At 35.0% G+C, this 22,087-nt stretch overlaps 1 protein-coding gene across 2 annotated transcripts in view; it reads left to right on the top strand.

Moving 5' to 3' along the window:
• PIGK (phosphatidylinositol glycan anchor biosynthesis class K) overlaps positions 1-22,087 on the top strand; it is a 156,418-nt gene that overhangs the window by 76,754 nt on the left and 57,577 nt on the right. For both annotated transcript variants that reach the window (XR_006221604.1, XM_007079232.3), the window contains exon 10: positions 5,284-5,368. Coding sequence is in view for 1 of the 2 variants with exons in the window: in XM_007079232.3 (XP_007079294.1) it covers positions 5,284-5,368 (85 nt within the window). In the remaining variant the exon portion in view is untranslated. The remainder of the gene's footprint in view (positions 1-5,283; positions 5,369-22,087) is intronic.

The following is a 22,087-nucleotide window of genomic DNA, read 5'->3' as shown; positions in this document are numbered from 1 at the left end:
CTCTCAAATAATTAAACTAAAAAGAAAGAAAAAAAGAAAATAGCAAAGTAAAAAAAAAAAAGAATACACAGCTTTTTCCATGCAGAAATTACTCACTTGTTAAGTTATTTAAGTAGATCTTAGTGAAGGATAGTAGAGAAATTATATCCTTTTAGGAGAGACTCAAAACATTAAAGGAATACTAGGATGGCTTTAAGAAAGAGACCTTACCATTTTGTTAGAGAGAATTCCCACTTCCCTTAGGATGGAAGCCATATGTACATTGAAATTAATATTTGTAGTTTTCTTACTTTCTGAATTACACTATAAGCATGAACTACTTGATCAGAGCCCTGAGCTCAGAGGATTTGGGAGATGGGGCTTTGAAAGTGTGGGTGACCTTAGGTGACAATTTGGGGAAAGCACTAATTCTGAGAGAATGGAAGATACCTCATAAGGGTGGGGGTTTGTCCTTTGGAGGATTGGTGGTGAAAGGGAAGAAAGAAGCAGCTGAAGACAAGGGTCTAAAAGAAATAAGATAATTTTTTTTTTAGAAAAACAAATTCTGTACCCACCACCACCACAAAAAGTACTATTTATTCAAGAGTGTACACTTCACTGTATCCACAGAGGAGGGTGCTCTTGAACTGAGAAACCTAATAAGCTAACTTACCTCTCTTCTCAACACAACTTGGTACTGATGATCCTGGAGAAAACAAGTACAGATAATCTTTAACAGAAAAAGAAGGCAGGGGTGCCTGGGTGGCTCTGTCGGTCAAGCGTTCGACTTCCGCTCAGTTCATGATCTCGTGGTTTGTGAGTTTGAGCCACATCAGGCTCTGTGCTTACAGCTCAGAACCTGGAGCCTGCTTCAGATTCTGTGTCTCCCTTTCTCTGCCCCTTGCCCCCCCCCCCCAAAAGTAAATAAACATTTTTAAAAAAGAAAAAAAAAGAAGCCAGGAGCTGTATAAAGTTGCTATAAGAAAACAAAATTTAAATAACACCTTTTACACATGCACACACGGGGTGGGGGTAGGGAGAGAGAATGAAAGGAAAAATAAAAGAAAAGCCACAAAACAGAAGAAACCTGAAATACAACACTAGAACATGAATAACCTATATTAAGCAAGCAATTGCATTATTGAAGAACACCGTGAATCAGAGTTCCAAAACTCACAACTAAAATGTACAAACAACAGGAAGATGTATGAAACAGGAACTGATTGAACTCTGGAAAGAAATCGACAGAAGACAAAAATCATTTTAGAAATGAAAACTAAATCAGAAGGCACCCAAGTGAAGATAGAAATTACCAAAAGTTCAGTAAGAGACATAAAGAATAGAAATGAAAGAGAGTCAAGGAAATGAAACTGAAATAAGAAAGCTAAAAGGATCAGAGAGAGAGAGTGATGGAGAAAATCCAATATATTTAGTTGAAGAAGCTGAACTAGAAAAGCAAATGGAAAATGAACAGAAATAACATTTAAAATGATAATAAACTTTTCTGAAATAAAAGGAGATCTTCATTTCTATACTGAAAGATCTCCTGTGTGCTGGGAGAATTGATCTAGAACAACTGACTTAGCTATATCCTATGGATATATGGACACATAGATATGTATTAGACCTTAGAAGTATAAAAAAGACCAAGCCTCCAAGCCAAAACATAAAAATAATTTTAAAATTTAAAATATATTAAAAATGAAACTAGGAGCACCTGGGTGGCTCCAGTTGGTTGAGGGTCCAAATCTTGATCTCAGCTGAGGTCTTGATCTCAGGATTGGGAGTTCAAGCCCTGTGTTGGGCTCTGTGCTGGGCGTGGAGCCTACTTAAAAAAAATAATAATAAAGAAAAAAAATAATTAAAATTGAAAGAAAATCAGCTTTGATATATCACACTTCTAGCAACATATAAATTAAGAAAATGATGGAGAGACATTTTAAAAATGAGAAATAATTGTAATTTATTGTGAAACATTAAGTAAAACACTTCTAAGTCCATAGTGATAAGTGATAACCAAGAGTTCTTGTGAATTGTGCTTGGAATGACTTTTTATTAAAAATTTTTTTTTTCAACGTTTTTTATTTTTATTTTTGGGACAGAGAGAGACAGAGCATGAACGGGGGAGGGGCAGAGAGAGAGGGAGACACAGAATCGGAAACAGGCTCCAGGCTCCGAGCCATCAGTCCAGAGCCTGACGTGGGGCTCGAACTCACGGGCCGCGAGATCGTGACCTGGCTGAAGTCGGTCGCTTAACCGACTGCGCCACCCAGGCGCCCCTTGGAATGACTTTTTAAAAATGTCTTGCAGTTATTAAGAAAATTTTCAAACCTACCCTTGGTTGATGCATACTAAGGTGTTTGGATGTGAACTGTCATATCTGCAACTTACTTTCAAATGTTTCAGAAAAAAATAAAACAATAACAAAAAAAATATAGAAATATGTCTGGAATTTTTCATACCAACTATTTGACATTTTTAAAAAGTCATCAAAACATATTGCTAGATTTCCAATATTTTTGTATCTTTTATATTGAGAGACATTTTGTGAATGAAATGTATTCCATCTTATATATTGTTACTTTAGATTTTTGGAATAAACAGGATCGAGTGCCTTTTTCATATTTGTATGTACTCTTAGAAGTACTGAAATGATTTAATCTTTATTCATTTGTTTCAGCAGATATTTATTGAAATTGTAGGAATCAAGGCAGTGGCACCAAACTGTATTGAGTAGTCATTGTATTCTTCCCCTCCACAGACACACAGTAAAAAAAAAAACAACAAATACAAATATATGTCGGTTTCACTTAGAAATCTCTTTGATGATGAAGGAAAAAATTTGAGTTGAGTGATTTTATGATTGAATTGTGGTAGCTATTTATATATCCTTGCTACAAATCCTTTTTGAGATATACGATTTGCAAAAATTTTCTCCCATTCTGTAGGTTGTTTTTTCACTTTCTTGAAGCACAGTTTTAAATTTTGATGATATTTGATGTATCTATTTTTCTTTTGTTGCTTGGTATGTGTTTTATATACCTAAAAATGTAGATAGGCTTTTTAAATATACATTGTGAAATTGAACATTTTAAAATAATGGGGTTTTGATAATGGACTTTTTATTTTATTTTATTATTATGTATTTCATTTTATTTTATTATTTTATTTTATTTTATTTTATTTTTATTTTATTTTATTTTTATTTTTAATTGTGGTAAAATGTGTTAGTCTGCTAAGGCTGCCATCATGGAGCACTATAGACTGGGTAGCTTAAACAACAGGAATTTATTTTCTCACAATTCTGGTGGCTAAAAGTCCAAGATCAAGGGGTTGGCAGGACTGGTTTCTTCTAAAGCCCTTTCTCCTTGAATTTTAGATGGCCATGTCTTCCCTCAGCGTCTTCACTTGGTCTTTACTCAGTCTGCCTGTGTCTTAATCTCCTCCTCTTATAAGGATGTTATCACACTGGATTAAGGCCTACCCTAATGACTTCATTTAACCTTAATTACTTCTTTAAAGACCCTGTCTCCAAATCAGTCTTGTCTTGAGGTACTCGTTCAACATACAAATTTTGGGAGGATACAGTTCAGCCCATAACATAAATGTGACATAAAATTTACCATTGTAATCATTTTTAACTATCCAGTTCAGTGGCTAAGTACATTAACATTATCATGTAACCATCGGCACTATCCATTTCCAGAACTTTTTCATCTTTCGATACTGAAACTACCCTTTATTTTTTTTAATCTTTACTATTATTTTTTATTTGAGAGAGAGAGAGGAGAGAGAGTGCCATGAGCAGGGGAGAGTGGGGGTGGGGGAGAAAGAGAAAGAGGGAGAGAAAGAATCTTAAGCAAGCTCCACATACAGCACAGAGCTCAGTGGAGCTCGATCCCACAACCCTGGGATCATGAGTTGAGCCAAAATCAGGAGTTGGACGCACAACCAACTGAGCCACGAGGCATTCCTGAAACTACCCTGTAAACAATAATTCTCTGTTCTCCCCTACTTTGCCCCGGCAATCACCATTCTGCTTTTTGTCCCTATAATGCAATGTTTTAAGACAATTTTTTTTTGTCATGAGTGAGTCTTCAAAATTCCCCCAAATTAATTATTTTTATACTTATTCTGCAAGGTATACAGATTTTTATCTAGTTACGAGGTTCTTTAAGCTCTTAAATCATAGGCAAAATTTTGTCCTTGTTTATATATCTGCCTATTTTTTGGAATAGGTTCCAGATTTCTCATCATCAGATTCCTTAATGGTAGCCCTAGAGACTCAGACTAGTCTCTTTGATTATTTTTCAAGATAAATCAAGGTTAAATTTTTAGAATTCAGTTTTTAAGTCGATAAGTTGCTGTATAATTTATAGATAAAAATGGGTGAATACGTTTAGTTCCTTTTATTTTGAAATATGATGATTTCCTATTTCAAAAAAGGGTCAATTTTTTAAAAACATTTTTTCCAATTCTCTTCACTTGGGGAGATTTTATTTTTATTTCTACTGTGCACTTTACTATTTTATACTATATTAGGTCTTATTATGTCAACTCTGCATCTCATCGTAAGTGGAGATATTAAAGAAAATATTTTTCAATATAAAATAACAGCCTCTCAGTTATTGTTGTTTTCATTTTATTCACATATTCACTCAGCAAACATTTACTGAGTATTGTAAGTAAACACTGGATATACAAGAAAGACTAAGACATGGTTTTTGTCTTCAGGGAGGTCAAAGTGTGTCTTAAACAGGTTTAAATAATTATCTTTGCAGGAAGAGTAAACAAAGGAGGGATTGGTGGTTGGTCCAAACAGGAAACAGAATGGAGAGCATCAGAGAGGCATGGAGCTAAGGCCCACTGGCAGGTGGCCAGTAGTTGGGGATGTGGTTGACAACAACAGACCGTTAACTAGAGGGAGAGTTGCTGGACATGGAGGTTGAATGTGTTCCGAGCCAGGTTTTGAAGTCCTTTAAATACCATATTAAAAAGCACACCCTATAAATAGGAAATTCTTAAATAGTTTTAAGTCTCAGAGTAAAAGACAGAATCCAAGAATATTAGATAATGTTAACTAATCTTATTACATCGTAATTAAATGCAATTTGAATGTATTTATGGTTACATCATTTAAAGATTATCACTAGGTGGTTTTTCATAGGTTTTCATAAATACTAGTTATTTCAGAAACATTAAGTATAGATTTTTAATAGTTTTCATATTTGGCATATTTAGATATTTGCCATATTTAAAAATAGTATTTACCTTAGTCATGTGTTTTCTAACTCCTTTTTTCAGATATAAGAAAGAGTGGATGGATGAGGAACTAATGGAACCTCTGAAATATGCTGAACAACTTCCTGTAGCTCAGATAATACACCAGGTTTGCTTTCCATTATATTCTTTTGAAAGAAACAAGATTTTTAATCTTTGAAAAGTAATTGCGTCTGTTAGATTTTTCAGAATCAATGTGCTATAGCTGAAAGGCATTCCAGGCCATCTATCCCTATTTGGACTCCACCTATTACAGTTGAAAGTCTCATTCAAAGCACAATATTAAAAGGCTACTTGCTGTGTATAGTGGAATTCTTATATAAAATACAGGGTAAAATCAGAATTATCTTTTGTTCATTACTTAACAACAAGACTTAATTTCAGAAAACTTTCATTTGAACCATTGTGTATAGTTCTTGTTAGTGACAAGGAGAAAGAGCTGAAAAATTGTCATTTGGTGTAATTTTTTTGAGTAGCTAAAATAAGAAAACAGTCTTTCCTTACTTCCTTCACCCTACCCCATTATCAGCTCTTGTAAAGTGTAATTCTAAATGTCATGTGGGCAGGTTTTTTTTTTTTATTCCCAATTATAATGACTCTATCATCCCTTCTGCATAACTATAATCTTAGAGAAGGCAGTGTGGTAGGTATTTAAACTAAGATTTTGTAGTGTGATTTTGATAGCATATAAAGTCTGGCTCTGCCCTGGACAGATCCTAATTTTAAATGGTCTGTTGACCGTCGCTCCTTATCAGGGAAATACAAATCAAAACCACACTCAGATATCACCTCACGCCAGTCAGAGTGGCCAAAATGAACAAATCAGGAGACTATAGATGCTGGAGAGGATGTGGAGAAACGGGAACCCTCTTGCACTGTTGGTGGGAATGCAAATTGGTGTAGCCGCTCTGGAAAACAGTGTGGAGGTTCCTCAGAAAATTAAAAATAGATCTACCCTATGACCCAGCAATAGCACTGCTAGGAATTTACCCAAGGGATACAGGAGTACTGATGCATAGGGGCACTTGTACCCCAATGTTTATAGCAGCACTCTCAACAATAGCCAAATTATGGAAAGAGCCTAAATGTCCATCAACTGATGAATGGAGAAAGAAATTGTGGTTTATATACACAATGGAGTACTACGTGGCAATGAGAAAGAATGAAATATGGCCCTTTGTAGCAATGTGGGTGGAACTGGAGAGTGTTATGCTAAGTGAAATAAGCCATACAGAGAAAGACAAATACCATATGTTTTCACTCTTATGTGGATCCTGAGAAACTTAACAGAAACCCATGGGGGAGGGGAAGGAAAAAAAAAAAGAGAGTGGTTAGAGTGGGAGAGAGCCAAAGCATAAGAGACTGTTAAAAACTGAGAACAAACTGAGGGTTGATGGGGGGTGGGAGGGAGGGGAGGGTGGGTGATGGGTATTGAGGAGGGCACCTTTTGGGATGAGCACTGGGTGTTGTATGGAAACCAATTTGACAATAAATTTCATATACTGAAAAAAAAAATAAAAAAATAAATGGTCTGTTGACAAGAGACAAGAGGCATGGCCTTGAGAACTACCTGATTTTTCAGAATCTATAGATTAAAAGCCCTTAAAAATCGGAATATGTCAGAATTTTAGTGTCTGTTCATATTATTATTATGAGCCTTTCCATATGTCTTTGTTAACCAAAAGAATTTTCACTTAGCTAATTTGGTTTGATTAGAAGAAGTACTGGTTTGAGCTTATTAAAAGAAATAGGCTTTTACTTTTAAATGATGACTATAGAGATCTTTTCATTGACATCAAAATTTAATATTAAGTTCTATGAGATATTACAAAAAAAAAAAAAAAAAAAAACCAAACAGAAATTTGCTGCTTTGGGAAGCCTATCTGTGTTTGGTAATCAGGTCCAGTTTATATGTCAGGAATTCCCTAGTGTTGTCAGAGCTTAAATGACCTAACAGCCTGCAAATGTCACATTTAAAATTCTGTCTTCATGCCTGACTCTCAGCATAAATGAATTAAACAGCAGAGCAGGCAGCAAGTCAATATGTTCTTAACAGTAAGAGTGAGCAATGAAACAGTTTGTGGTTTGTTCAGAATAGGTAAATAGAATCTGCCCAGCGCAGTTCACCTGGAATAAAATCTGAAACAGGAAACAAGAATTAACCTTTAGGATGGTTGACCAGATGAAATGTCAGTCATATTTTTATAGCATGAATGAACCAGTAAACTATGCTTTATGTAACAGCTGCATTTTGCTATTATACACTGTATGAATTCAAAGATGAAAATTTCTGACCCTGGTGAAAATTTTTATTGTGATATTTTTGGCAATATAAGAAGTTATATTAACTTTAACACTGAATTATAAACATTATTATAGAGTACCTGAAGTTATAAAATTTAAATTTTGAAGAAATTTGCATGATAAGTTTTTTTTTTAATTTTTATTGAATAAGATTGTGTTCTCAAGGGGTAATCAGGAATGGACACTGTTAAACCAGGCTCTTATTTATTCTTCTTGTTATTTCCTTTTATTGACAGTACTACAATTGTAGGACTGTTACCATTATGTGTCCAAGCAATCTTTAAGAAATATATGAATTCTGTTGTTAGAAGTTCACTACAGGTGAATTATTTGAAAGCAGTTTCTTTCCTGTAAGAGAATAGTAATACATGTGATAATTAGGTTCACCCAGTCCCTCAAAAGCTTTTTAATCAGTACTATATCCAAATTATGGCATAATTGTTGTATATGTGTAACCTCTACTGTTAACTCTTCTTATACGATAAGTAACTATTTTCCTCTAATCTTGAATCATGCTTAATTTATGCCTGTTTTGGAGCATGTACCATTTCTGTTTGAAATAACATGCTTTATTCACATGCCTTTCATCTCTTATTTGAGATCTCTTATTTCAGGACACTCTTGATTTCTTGATATTCCTTTCAGCATCTTACCTTGTGCCATGTATGCATTTACCTGAATGGCCAGATATGTATTTTTAATGGTTCACTGAGAGCCAGCAGCACCTCTTTTCCTTACTGCCAAGACATGAGAAGCCAGAGCCTCTCACTAGTAGCGTAGTTTAGAAGCTGTAGGAGAGGAGGAGCAGGGACAGGGACTGTAATATGAGGAGCAACGTGAGAAGTGGAAGAGAGAGTAATGGGTCTCAGTATTCTGAGTAATTTCTTGTGTATGTTACTTAAATAGCATTTTACAGTCAGGAGCTAAGTAAGATTCTCAGTGATGCCATTTTATACTGCCAAATAATTTCCATTTTTTAAGGGTCCTAGCAAATATAATAGTACATCTAGGTAACACAGAGATTCAAGTTATAAACAATAGAATTAATAAAAGAATCTGGTAAGATAGCCAGATATAAGATAAGTAAAACTGATAGCTTCTCTGTATTTACAGTAAGCACAAAGAATGGAAATGGAAAAAAATTTCTTTCACAACAGTGAGAAAGAACTATAAAATACTTAGGGGGTACCTGGGTGGCTAAGTCGGTTAAGCATCTGACTTAGGCTCAGGTCATGATCTCATGGTTAGTGAGTTCGAGCCCAGCGTTGATCTCTTTGCTGACAGCTCAGAGCCTGGAGCCTGCTTTGGATTCGGTGTCTCCTTCTCTCTGCCCCGACCCTGCTCATGCTCTGTCTGTCCGTCTCTCTCTCTGAAAAATAAATAAACATGAAAAAAAATTTTAAATAAAATTTAATTAAAATACTTAGGAATAAATTTAACAAGTAAAGCACAGGACCTGTATAATAAGAAATATAGAAACACACCATGCTTCGTAAACAGAAAGGCATACCAGTACTTGGTGGGTGCAGGGAACTTAATGCCATAAAAGTAAAATTTCTTCCAAATTAGCAATCCTAATTTAAATGGAAGCAAAATGACTTTTTTGATGTTAAGAAAAAATTGACCACATAGTTCATGTGGAAGAACAAATGTCTAATAGTAGCTAAAAGGGAGATGGCCTTACCAGAACACAGCCACTTGAATTAGACACACATGATATGGACAAAGGAATAGACAAATGGATTAGTGGAGTACAATGGTGGAGTGGATTTCAAACTTCATTCATTACAATTCACAATAAGAAATGCATTTTACATGCATTATGACCCTTGATGTATGTGTTTATATGTTTGTGTTAGAAATAAAAATTCCATGATATATTTACCCTCATTATATATGATGCATACTGATATTTTGTTTTTCTATCTTCTATTTTTAAAAGTCCAAATAAAGCCTACTAAGTTGATTTTAAAAGCAGCAAGTAGTCCTGACCTGTGATTTGAAAGATATTAAAATAGATAATCCAAAGAAAAAATTCATTTTATTTCATTATTTAATATATGATTAAGACGATATATCATTTCAGTAGAAAACTGCCTAAATTTCTAATTCATACTGTATATGATGTAAGTTTTCTATGGATTAAAGACTTAGAGTAAAATAAATAAAAATTTTAGAAGAAAATCTAGGCAACTGCATTTTAATCTGGAAGTAAGGTAGAATGTTTTAATGAACACAAAACCCAAAAGATGTTCAGCTCCATAAAAATAGAATATTGTGTACAACACAAAATACCACAACATTAAAGGACTAATGTTAGAATCAAGACAAAATGTTTACAAAGAAGACAAAAGTAAATTAGTTAATATCCAAAATATACACAAGACTCTTAGAAGTTTATAAAAGCAAACAAAACAACTCAGTAGACAAAAAAGACAAAAGAGATGAAAAGCAATTCAGAGAAAACAAACCTAAATTACCAATGGACGAAAGGAAAGAGTCTCAAACTCAGTAAGGAAGTGCACATTACAAAGTGAAACGATTTTATGTCCTTCAAATTGGCAAAAATTAAAAAGACACTTTAGAAAAACAGTTTGACAGTTCCTCAAAAGGTTTAAATGTAGAGTTACCATATGACCTGGTGATTCCAACCTAGGTATATAAAAACATACATCCACACAAAAACTTATACAGCAGCATTATTCATAATAGCCAATAATTTGTGGAAACAGCCCAAATGTTCATCAACTGATAAATGGATAAGTAAAATAAGTGTTTCCATACATGGAATATTATTCAATGATAAAAGGGAATGAAGTACTGATATATGCTACAACATGGATGAACCTTGAAAGCAGTATGTTAAGTAAATGAAGCCAGTCATAGAAGACCATATATTGTATGGTGTCATTTGTATGAAACGTCAAGAATAGGTTAATTTGTATAGAGAGAAAGTAGATTAGTGGTTGCCTAGGACTGGAATGAGGTAGGGAAATGGGGACTCACTTCTGAATGGGTACGGGTTTCATTTTTTGGAGTGACAAAGTTGTTCTAACCTTAGTGGTAATCATTGCAAAGCTCTGTGAATATAATAAAACTGTTGAATTGTACATGTTAAAACACAAATTTTACATTGTCTGAATTATATCTCAATAAAGGTATTTTAAAAATTAAAAACGTCCATTTCTGGCAGAGACGCTAGGAAAAACGTATGTGTATACCTTGTTGCTAGATACCGAAATCATTTCTTTTTATAAGGTCATCTTGTAACATCTCTTCACATTAAGTATATACAGTATACCCTTCAACCTAATGGTTCCACTCATGACAATGTAGCCTGTACTACTAATATATAAATAAAAGTACTAGCATATAAGAATCTCAGTACAGCAACATTTATATCAGCCTTGCATGTGGCCACAACATACTGGAAACAATGTGAATGTTCCTCAGCAGAGTTGATACAGTGTGTATGATTTTTAGAAGCCACAATTTGGTAAAGCAAATATATATTTTTTCCATATTTTCTGATAATTGGATGTATTTTCATATCAACTGACCTCTTTCCTTTCCTCTTGGCTATTGATAGAAAGTTTAATCAAGTTATGCACACCCTGGATTTACTCCTTCTTCCACTCCTTCCTGGGATGATGAAATCACAGTTTAGGTAATAGGGACTAGTTGATATAGCTTCATGGCGCTGAGAGATTCAAAGTGTACTGACTGACGTATACTGTTACATTGTGTTGTTTGGGAGTGGCGTCACTCCCTCTGGTAATCACTGAGGTGGTTGGTGTGCACAGCACATCTGTTAATCCTTCCTAAGGATTGTGCATGGTTGCAGAGTGCTAGCAATGGTAGAGGAAGAAATCTGAATTGACAGTGGGAAAGACCAACTCCTTATTTGTTGTCATTCCTTTTCTATCTTTTTAACCCTCTTCCCAACTTCCTTCCTCTTCTTTCTTGCCCCTGTTTCCTTCTGACTCCTGTAAGCTAAAGTTACATACATTCTTTGCAAATGTTGGTGAAGTTTGTTAGTATTTTCATTGGACAGTGCATTAAATGCAGCGTCTGATACATAGTAGACACTGGACAAGTATGGTGACTATTGATTATTGAATTTAAGGGTCTTGACATGCTAAGAAGCTAAATGAGTTAAGGGATCTCCAAAGGTCACTAAGAGGTAGCTTGTTGGCATACCTATTTATGATTTTCAGGTTCCTTTCATAGCCAACAATGGTGGTATTGATTAAACATGTCTGAGTACATATGTAGATTGTAAGATTCATTGTATTAATAATTTAGGCATTCTAGTGCCCTACAACAAAATTTTAAAAGTACAAATCATAGGAAAATATAAATTGCAGGGGTGGCTGAGTGGCTCAGTTGGTTATGCGTCTGATCTCAGTTTTGGCTCAGGTCATGATCCCACAGTTTCATGAGTTAGAGCCTCACATCTGGCTCTGTGTTGGCATCAAGGAGCCTTTTTGGGATTCTCTCTCTCCCACTCTCTCTTCCCCTCCCCTGCTCACTCTGCCTGTCTAACAAAAAAAAAAAAAAAAAAAAAGAGAACGTATAAATTGCAATTACTGATATAAGGGGCATTACTATATAGGAAACTACAACTAATCCTTTTAAGGATTTATGAAGTTTGTTAGGACTTAAAAATATTATGAAGAAATAGAAAAACACACACAAAGAAAGTAGTTTGGTTAACCTTGTATGCTTATATTAATAATTTCTCTTTAAAGGTGATTATCTTTCTCTTAATTTGTTTACTAGGAAAGCAGGTATAGAACTATGTTACTGAGACAGATATGGAGAGAAATGGATTATTTTCCCATATAAATTATTTTATATTTATGTCACTAATGTTAATTTTAAAGTTGAACCACTTCAAAAATAGCCTAAATTTAAGATTAAGATTGAAATAGGGGCACCTGGATGGCTCAGTCGGTTAAGTGGCTGACTCTTGATTTCAGCTCAGGTCATATGATCTCACATTTCGTGAGTTTGAGCCCCACACTGGGCTCTGTGCTGATAGTGCGGAGCCTGCCTGGGATTCTCTCTCTCTCTGTTACTCCCCAACTTTCATGTACGCTCTCCCTCTCAGAATAAATAAATAAGCAAAAAAAAAAAAAAAAAAAAAAAAAGATTTGAAATATATGACTATGCTATGGTACATTCATTTCACTTTAGTTTGTAAAGGTAAGTTGAATTACCACCACGTGGAGTTTAGTGAATGATAAAATAATGACAACTAGGGATTTAAAAAAATACTCAGAAAAAAAATTAAAATTAAAATTAAAATTAAAAAAAAATGATTAGACACAAGGTTTTTCCAAAAGAGAAATTTGTATGTAGTTAGGAATGTATATTAGCAGAGTCTCAAATACAGATGTTACTTAAGGTTGCTTAGAAGTAAAATATTTTAGAAATGTACTGAAAAATGAAAAGGTCAGTAATGAATGAATATGTATAATTTAACTAATTATAACACTTTTTTTTTTTAGTCTCATCTAGTTAGGCATATGTTTTATTTTTTAAGATTGTGTGTCGAGAATCAATTTAGTTAGCCCTGGCAGATATTAAAATATCTAGGCCTGTACTGTTTAGATATACAGAATGACACTATTGCAAAAATGTAGGTGAGTCTTATGCATAGAATAGTTCACCTAGCTATCCTAGAAACCTCAGTCTGTATCTAGATTATACAAATGGTAAAGGTCCCATCATAGAGCAGTAGGAAATTAAAGAACTATTTAATAAATGATGCTAGGACAGTACAAAAGTATTTGGGGGGCGTTAGATTCTTGCTTTATAACACATGGAAGAAGCAAATTCTAATCAGATTATAGATCAATACAAAAAATGGAAAATATCAAAATAATGGAAAAGTATACTGGTAAATATTTGTAGGTAAGGACTTTCTAAGCATGGAACATTATGAAAGAAAATTGACATATTTGACTTTGTAAAATGTAAAAGTTGTGTGCATCAAAGTGAAAAGGCAAATCTCAAGGTAGAAAAATATTTTCCTTACACAATTAACATCTTTAAATACCACTTTTACGACGTGATAAGGAAAAACACCTAACACTCCAGTAGAAAAGGAGCAAAGAACTTACATAGACATGCCTCAACGTTGAAATAAAAATGGCTAACAAACTGACGAAAACTTGTTAATATTCATTAGTAATCTAAGAATTGTTCATTTCAACCATAAAGTACCACTTCAAATAATTTCTTATGGGGTGCCTGGGTGGCTCAGTCAGTGGTCCAACTTTGGCTCAGGTCATGATCTCACGGTTCGTGAGTTGAGCCCCACATCCGGCTCTGTGCTGACAGCTCAGAGTCTGGATCCTGCTTCAGATTTGGTGCCTCCCTCTCGCTCTGCCCCACCCCTGCTCATGCTCTCTCCCTCTGTCTCTCTCTCTCAAAAATACAGTAAATATTTTAAATTTTTTTCTTTAATTTCTTATATTAGCAAAGACATGAAAAGTAGTAATAGTAATGACAAAGCACACACACTACTAGAGAGGAGTGTACATTGGCACAGATCATGAAAAATGTAGTAATTTGTAGTAAAATTTATAAATATGTTTATGAGCTATGTTTAAAGAACATGGCCAGTTGAGTGTATATGTTTATTCTCCTTCCTGAAAAATCCTGATAAAAGTGACAGTAAAGACATAAAAATATATAAACTCCAAAAGACAAAGAAAATGTAAGAGGAGAGAATAACACACAAGAAGTAGTAAAAATTGGAAGAGGAAATATAGTTGAACAAATGGTAACCAACTTAGCAGAATGGAAGAGCTGAGCCCTAACTTCCATCATGGGGGAGACCTGTAAGAGCAAGCCAATTTGTACTGTAGAACCTTGGGAAAGCAGGCACCAGGCATATCGAAGGTTGGGTGCAAAAAGGAACTGCCAAAGTCCTCCTCCTCTTTAGTTCCCAGAACACTGGCATTTATGCGTATATACTATCAGGTAGAAGGTGGATAATTTCTGCCTGAATATACTAGTCTAATAGAGAATGTACATTTTGACATTTGCAGGATCCCAGTTTAATAGCCAAGTCCCACTGGTTTATCCCACTGGTAGGCCCAGTGGTTGATAAGTGCTGCTAATGCATGATTGGTGTTTTATTTTTTCACTCTAACTATGAATATACAACTAAGAATTATCAGACTTTTAAAGAATATCCTTATTTTGATTTAACGTTTATTTTATTTATTTATTTATTTATTTATTTATTTATTTATTTATTTATTTTTGGGACAGAGAGAGACAGAGCATGAACGGGGGAGGGGCAGAGAGAGAGGGAGACACAGAATCGGAAACAGGCTCCAGGCTCCGAGCCATCAGCCCAGAGCCTGACGCGGGGCTCGAACTCACAGACCGCGAGATCGTGACCTGGCTGAAGTCGGACGCTTAACCGACTGCGCCACCCAGGCGCCCCAAGAATATCCTTATTTTGAAAGACAAAAATCAAAATAAGCAAACGGTAAAGAAAATTTAATCACCACCACCACCACTTTAGAAAAAAATGAGAACATTTTATTTATGAAACAGGATGCTATATAGAAAAGGAATATTCAGAAAACAAAGAAGAGCTCTTGGAAATTAAAACTATGAGAGTAGGGGCACCTGGGTGGCTCAGTTGGTTGAGCATCTGACTCTTGATTTTGGCTCAGGTTTTGATCTCACATTTATGAACCCTGCATTCGGCTCTGCACTAGGTGTGGAGCATGCTTAACATTCTCTCTCCACCTACCACTTGCGCGTGCACTCTCTCTCTCTCTCTCATCTTAAAAACAAAAACAAGAACAAAAACAAAACCAACTATGAGAGTAGAAATAAAAATATCAACAGAAAGTTTTGAGGGCAAAATTGAGGAAATCTCTCAAAAGGTAGGACAAAGAGACAAAAGGAAAAGTGAAGAAAAAGGGTAAGAAAATTGGAGGAATAACTGTTGGCATACAATTCTATAGGAGTCTCTCATATTTTTGCACATCTAGTGAGCAGAGACACTTAGAAAGCTTTTTTTTTTTAATTTTTTTTTTAACATTTATTTATTTTTGTGACAGAGAGAGACAGAGCATGAACGGGGGTGGGTCAGAGAGAGACGGAGACACAGAATCTGAAACAGGCTCCAGGCTCTGAGCGGTCAGCACAGAGCCCGACACGGGGCTTGAACTCTCGGACCGTGAGATCATGACCTGAGCCGAAGTTGGACGCTTAACCGACTGAGCCACCCAGGCGCCCCAGAAGCTTTTTGTTCTAGACTATCTTGTCAAAGGTGTTTGTATAGTGAACAGTCTTGGAAGACAAATAGTGACTGTCTCAGGAGCAAAGGGCAGATTTGTTTGCTCTATAGTAAAATAAGGGTAAGGTCTCCCTCTAAGGCAAAGTTTGGTCAGATGTGTTGCAGCTTCTTATAAAAAATTTAGAATTTTCAAATCTGAGGATTTCCTAATCTGTTACATAAACTTATTATGTGCATAGCATCTGCCTAGGCCTGCAACTGCATTATCCCCCATGGGACTTGGGAGACAAGGAGAACTGGCAGAAACATGAAGAAGCTCATGCTGCCATGAGTAATAAAGTCCTTTATCTCTGACCCAAGAGTCTCATGTCTTCTGCCAGTATCCATGAAACTCTTCTAGGCCCACCTGTTACCATGGAAGCAGGGTAAAATTTCATACCCTTTATGGTTTTAGACAATAATTAGTAAAATGCAATGTCTGACTGATAAAAGTACTAGAAAAACAGGACAGAAAAAATAGCAGGGAGGATATATTAAGAAATAATAGAAGAAAACTTTTCCAGAACTCAGTGTTTTACCAAGTGATCAATACTGTGAAACAAATAGACATCATTCCAAGGAACATCATTTTGAAATTTCAAAACAGTAAAAAACAAAAAGGAGTAAACAGAGTAAAACAGTAAAAAACAAAAACTTCCAGAAGGGGAGGGGGAAAAGGCCGTGATCAAAAGAACAATAATCAGTGTCATCATCACACTTATCAATAGCAACACTTAAAACAAGAAAGCAGTGGAGTGATATCTTCAAATTATGTGAGAAAATATTTCCAGTTCAAGATTCTATTCATTGCTAAGTTATCCCTTCACATACCATGGTATAGGAAAGATAGTCAAAGTTTCAAAAAAAATTTTTTTTCATCCTTTCTCAAGAAGTTACTGGATGATTTATTGAATGAAGGGATAAGCCAAAAAACCTGAAAACATACAATCCAAGACACAAGAGATGGACTCATCAACATGAGATAGTCGTAAAACTCCCAGATTAATGATGGTGAAAGGAAATCTCTGGTGACAGCCATATAGAATAGAAACCATATTCTTTCAATAACAGACTATTCAATTATATGCCTCAGGAAAACTGGCAGAAAAAGAGTATGAACTAGAGCAGGATGGTGTAGTGCTCCAAGATGATTGTCCGTGGGACCAGTAGAGTGATGATAAAATATCTGATGTGTTTAACCATGCTAAGAGAAGGTTTAGTAATATCTTAAGAGTACAAGCTACACAGAAAATTAAGCCAACAGGGAGTTGAAGTAACTATTAACTTCAGGGGGAAAAATTGTATATAAAAAAGATCAGAATGTATTTTGTGGCTCAACTCAAACAATAGTTGCATAGTTATAATAATGCAACAGTTGACTCTTTTACCAGAAATTTTAACATAAAGATATAGGGAAGATAGGAAGAAGAGAACTGGTGGGGGAAGGGAAGAATAGGGAGCATGATGATGTCAAGGAACAGATTTATCTTGCATAGGAAATCAGGAGATACAATGTGTAGGATTGTAAAACAAAATAGTGATATAAGCATATTTTCTAGAAATATTAGAGATAAATACCAGAAGAAGCTCTTAGATAACTACTTAAGATAACTACTTAATCTACTTAGATAACTCTAACATGATTAATTCTGAGGCAGGAGAATTGAAGGTGAAGTAGCAATGGAATTGTTATTTTTTGTTATGAAGCCCATGTTAGTTGTTAGCTTCTAGAACAATGTTTAGGCAATACTTCCCTAAATATAGAAATTTACTAAAAAGAAAAATTAAATTAAAAACAACAAAGAAAAGTCAATGGAATCCTAAGTTGTTTCTTTGAAAAGATAAAATTGATAATAGCTAGCCTGAACAAGAAAATAGAGAAGAAGTACCAAATCAAGAATTAAAGAGGGAACATCACTACAACCCCTTTGGAAATAAAAAAGATAGGGGTGCCTAGGTGGCTCAGTCGGTTGAGCATCCAACTCTTGATTTTGCCTCAGGTCATGATCCCAGAGTCGTGGGATCAAGCCCCACATTGGGCTCCACGCTGAGCGTGATTCTCTGTCTCTCTGCCCCCCTCCCCTGCTCGCACTGTCTCTATAAAAGAAGGAAAAGCAAACCAAACAAGCAAGAAAGGGAGTAATCAAAAAGATTATAAGTAAATTTTATGAAGACCTTTATCCCAGCAAATTAGTTGATTACAGTGAAATGGACAAATTCCTAGAAAAAATACAAATATTAAAAAGTGACCCAAAAAGAAACAGAAAAGCTGAATAGACCTTTATCAAGTCAAGTAAGAGAATTTGTAAATTAAAATCTTATCACAAAGAAAAGTCTAGACCCTGATGGTGTCAGTGGTGAATTCTATCAAACATTTACATAAGAAATAATACACAATCTCAGAAAATTGAGGAGAGGGGAATGCTTCCCATCTCATTTTATGAGGCCAGTATACCCAGATATCAAAGACATCACAAGAGAAGAAAACCACAGATCATGAGGGATTTCCCTCAAGAACATAGACACAAAAACTGTAACAAAGTATTAGCACAGAAACAAGAGACAACTTGTATAATAAGATCAAGCAGCTAGTCTATGGTAAAGCCAGTATTTAAACCTGGACATTCTAGCACGGGAGCTTGTATTCTTATGTACACTTGACTACATTGTGCTATGAAAGTAACAAAGATATGGTGTGAATGCAGTAAATGCTGACTAATTTAAATGTCCAATGAGTCTGTTCTTGGTCCTGATGATTATTGTCCCCTTTTGTGAAATTAAATTTATCTTATATTTCAGCCTGTTTCTATATTAGACAAGTTGTGTGTGTGTGTGTGTGTATGTATATATATATATATATATATATATATATATATATATATATATGTGTGTGTGTGTGTGTGTGTGTGTGTGTGTGTGTGTGTGTGTATACATACATGCATGATTTAAATATTTTGATTAGAGACCTTTCAGTAGATGCTTTCCTGGGATTTAGATATTTAAGATATGGGAGAGATTCAATTCTGGGATACAACATGAAACAGTTTTATCTTCTTCATTATTTCAAGACCCTCCATCTAAGGCAAAGGTTCTGTGTAAACAAAGGTCCAAACCCATGTATGTTTTTAAAAACTTCAACTTACTCAAATGTTATATATCAGTGAATACTTTGCTTTAACAGAGATATATTACCCACTGTTCCCCACCCCCCACTGTGTTCTTGTCCACATTCCAGGGTTTCTCTGGGTCCCCCTATTTCAATTATAAGGCTTCTTGCAGTCCTTTCATATTTTTAAAGATTAGTAGATTGCAAGATCTTTATTTGTTAATACATCTCTGCACAGTATACATGATGATGGTACATTTTAACCTTACTGGTCTCTTTCATTCAGACAGCTGCTTAAAAAATTACTGTAGAGCTCTGTATCCATTAAAGGTTAAGTTTACTAGAGGCTAGGTACTGGAGAGTGGCCTGTCAGGTCCTAGGTTTTTTTTGCTTTTTTGTTCTTTAATTTTAATTTTTTTTCTTTTTAGAAAGAGAGCGAGACAGACAGAGAAACAGTACGAGTGGGAGAGGGGCAGAGAGGGAGACACAGAATCTGAAGCAGGCTCCAGGCTCTGAGCTATAAGCACAGAGCCCAATGCGGGGCTCAAACTCATGAACCATGAGATAGTGACCTGAGTTGAAGTCGGATGCTTAACTGACTGAGCCAGCCAGGCACCCCTGGTGGATCCTAGTTTAAAACTTAGAAGGTTATCTTGCAAATGTTTCATCGGTGCTTTGTTAATTACTTTTTAATCCTAGATAAAATTTTTTCCAGTATAACCAGTCTGTATAGTATCCTGGTATGTCCATTGTTTCTCATTATGCAGGACTGGTCTGGGCATCACAGAATATTTGGCATTCCTGGTGCTTCCAAGCACTTCTCAGTTATTATGATACCAAGCAACACTCTTATCTTTTCTGAACAGTCTCCCCTCTCATGGAGGGCAAGACCTCAGGTTGAGGACCACTGCAGGTAATTATTTGCAGTGTATGCCCATAGAACGTTTATTTGTCTCATGTCATCTCTTAATCTTACACTTGTGATATTTCAAAATATGTGTAATTAGAATCTCTGCTCACTTTTCTACATTCTGAGATGTCTTGGACTCTGAAATTCTAGCTTCTGTCACGACATGACATGGAGTTGGATCATTTTTCAGTTCTGTCCTCATTTATGATAACTCTTCTTCATTGTGTTTTACTGTAGCTATTTTGGCATTTTAATGTTTTTCTATTCCAATAATACCTACCTCATTATAGGTAAACTTTACTAAAGGTTGACTGAAATGTCTATCAAATAGAAAATCTGACACTTTTTAGAAATGTGCCTATTGAATTATCGATATCTGGAAACTCATGAAAAGGTTGCTGATTCCTTATCACTCTCACTGCCTAGGGACTGGCTAACATTGCTTTAAAATCTTACAGAGCTTTCCCTAATCATTGCAAATTTAAAACGGAAGTCTAATGTAAAATAATATACTGTTCATTTATTTTTATTCAAATTATAAGGCAAGTAATAAAAATTAAACTACTTGAAGGTCATATGCTGTTCTTTTAATATCAACTGGGATATGATTTTAAATTCATATAAATTAACCTCTGCTATCATATTATAACTTACGACAGTCACTTCCAAAATGTCACTTTTCAAGGGAGAAATGAAATAGTAAAGCTGTTTGAAAATAGTGATCAATATTTCAATACTGATATTTTATCAACTTTACGTAAGTTTGAAAACTTTTGCGCATTTATAAACTTGTCACCATAGTTTCTGATATATTAAATGTCTATATTAGAAATGAACTCTTATGTGGATCCTGAGAAACTTAACAGAAACCCATGGGGGAGGGGAAGGAAAAAAAAAAAAAAGGAGGTTAGAGTGGGAGAGAGCCAAAGCATAAGAGAGTGTTAAAAACTGAGAACAAACTGAGGGTTGATGGGGGGTGGGAGGGAGGGGAGGGTGGGTGATGGGTATTGAGGAGGGCACCTTTTGGGATGAGCACTGGATGTTGTATGGAAACCAATTTGACAATAAATTTCATATATTAAAATAAATAAATAAATAATAAAAAATAAAAAATAAATAAATAAAAAGAAATGAAAAATATGAAGGGCACCTGGCTGGCTCAGTCATAGGAGCATGTGACTCTTGATCTCAGGGTCATGAGTTTGAGCCCCACGTTGGGTGTAGAGGTTACTTAAATAAATAAGTATTTTTAAAAAAAGGAATTAAAAAATGTGAGCTTCATTAGTCAGTAAGTATTCCAAAGTAAAAAACCAAACAGATACCATTTTTCACCAAATTTGTAAAAATTTTTTAAATGAGAATCGTTGATATTGGTGAAGAGGCAGTGCAATGGGCATGCTCATAAATTGCAGATGGGAATGTTAGTTAATATAGCCTTTGTGAACAATAGTTTGTTAGTGTATGTATTTATAAATAATAATAGCAATTCTACCTCTAGGATTTTATTCCAGAAGAAGGAATTAGATTAGGACAGATTTATGTTTAAAGCTGTTACGTTTGCTACAGCAATTCTTAGGAAACAACGTAATGTAATAGACTGAACTAGAATTGAATCCAAGCTCCACCATTTAATAACTGCCCAGTATTGGGCAAGTCTTTTAATCGTTCTTTTGAAAATCATCCTTTGAAATATGATGATACTGATGACAATGACAACAATAACAATAGTGAAGACAACAGACAACTTCATGTGGATAAAATGCTGCTGAATATGTCTAGTTAGGTCCCTGTCCTATTTTCCATGGCATACATTTCAAGTATTTGCTAGTCTTTATGCCTCTACCTCATTCTGTCCCCTTTAATGTTAAGCTTATGACTTACATCCAAAGTCTGGAGAAAAATGAGGTCATTAGGCAAAAACATTGTTAGTATACCTTTCCTATACCTTCAGACTCATTTGTGTCTTCATGAGTCTTTATCTTTTCTGTCCATCTCAAAGGAAGAATTGTGTGAATTGTATCAGGGATACCTTGCTTACACAATCAGGAACCTCGTTCCATCAGCTATACCTCTCTCTCTTGTCTTTACAGTCTCCACTGTTGACCTAGGTGTTTTAAGTCCTTAAAACAGTCTTCCTCAGTTCAGCTTTCCCTTCAAGCTTTACTTTTTTCTCCTTTCTCTCTTGTTGATGTTTTAA

This window comes from Panthera tigris, chromosome C1 (genome assembly GCF_018350195.1).
Source record: "Panthera tigris isolate Pti1 chromosome C1, P.tigris_Pti1_mat1.1, whole genome shotgun sequence".
Classification (NCBI taxonomy): domain Eukaryota; kingdom Metazoa; phylum Chordata; class Mammalia; order Carnivora; family Felidae; genus Panthera; species Panthera tigris.
Note: the sequence above shows the minus strand (reverse complement) of the source record. Positions and strands in the feature narration are given on the sequence as shown.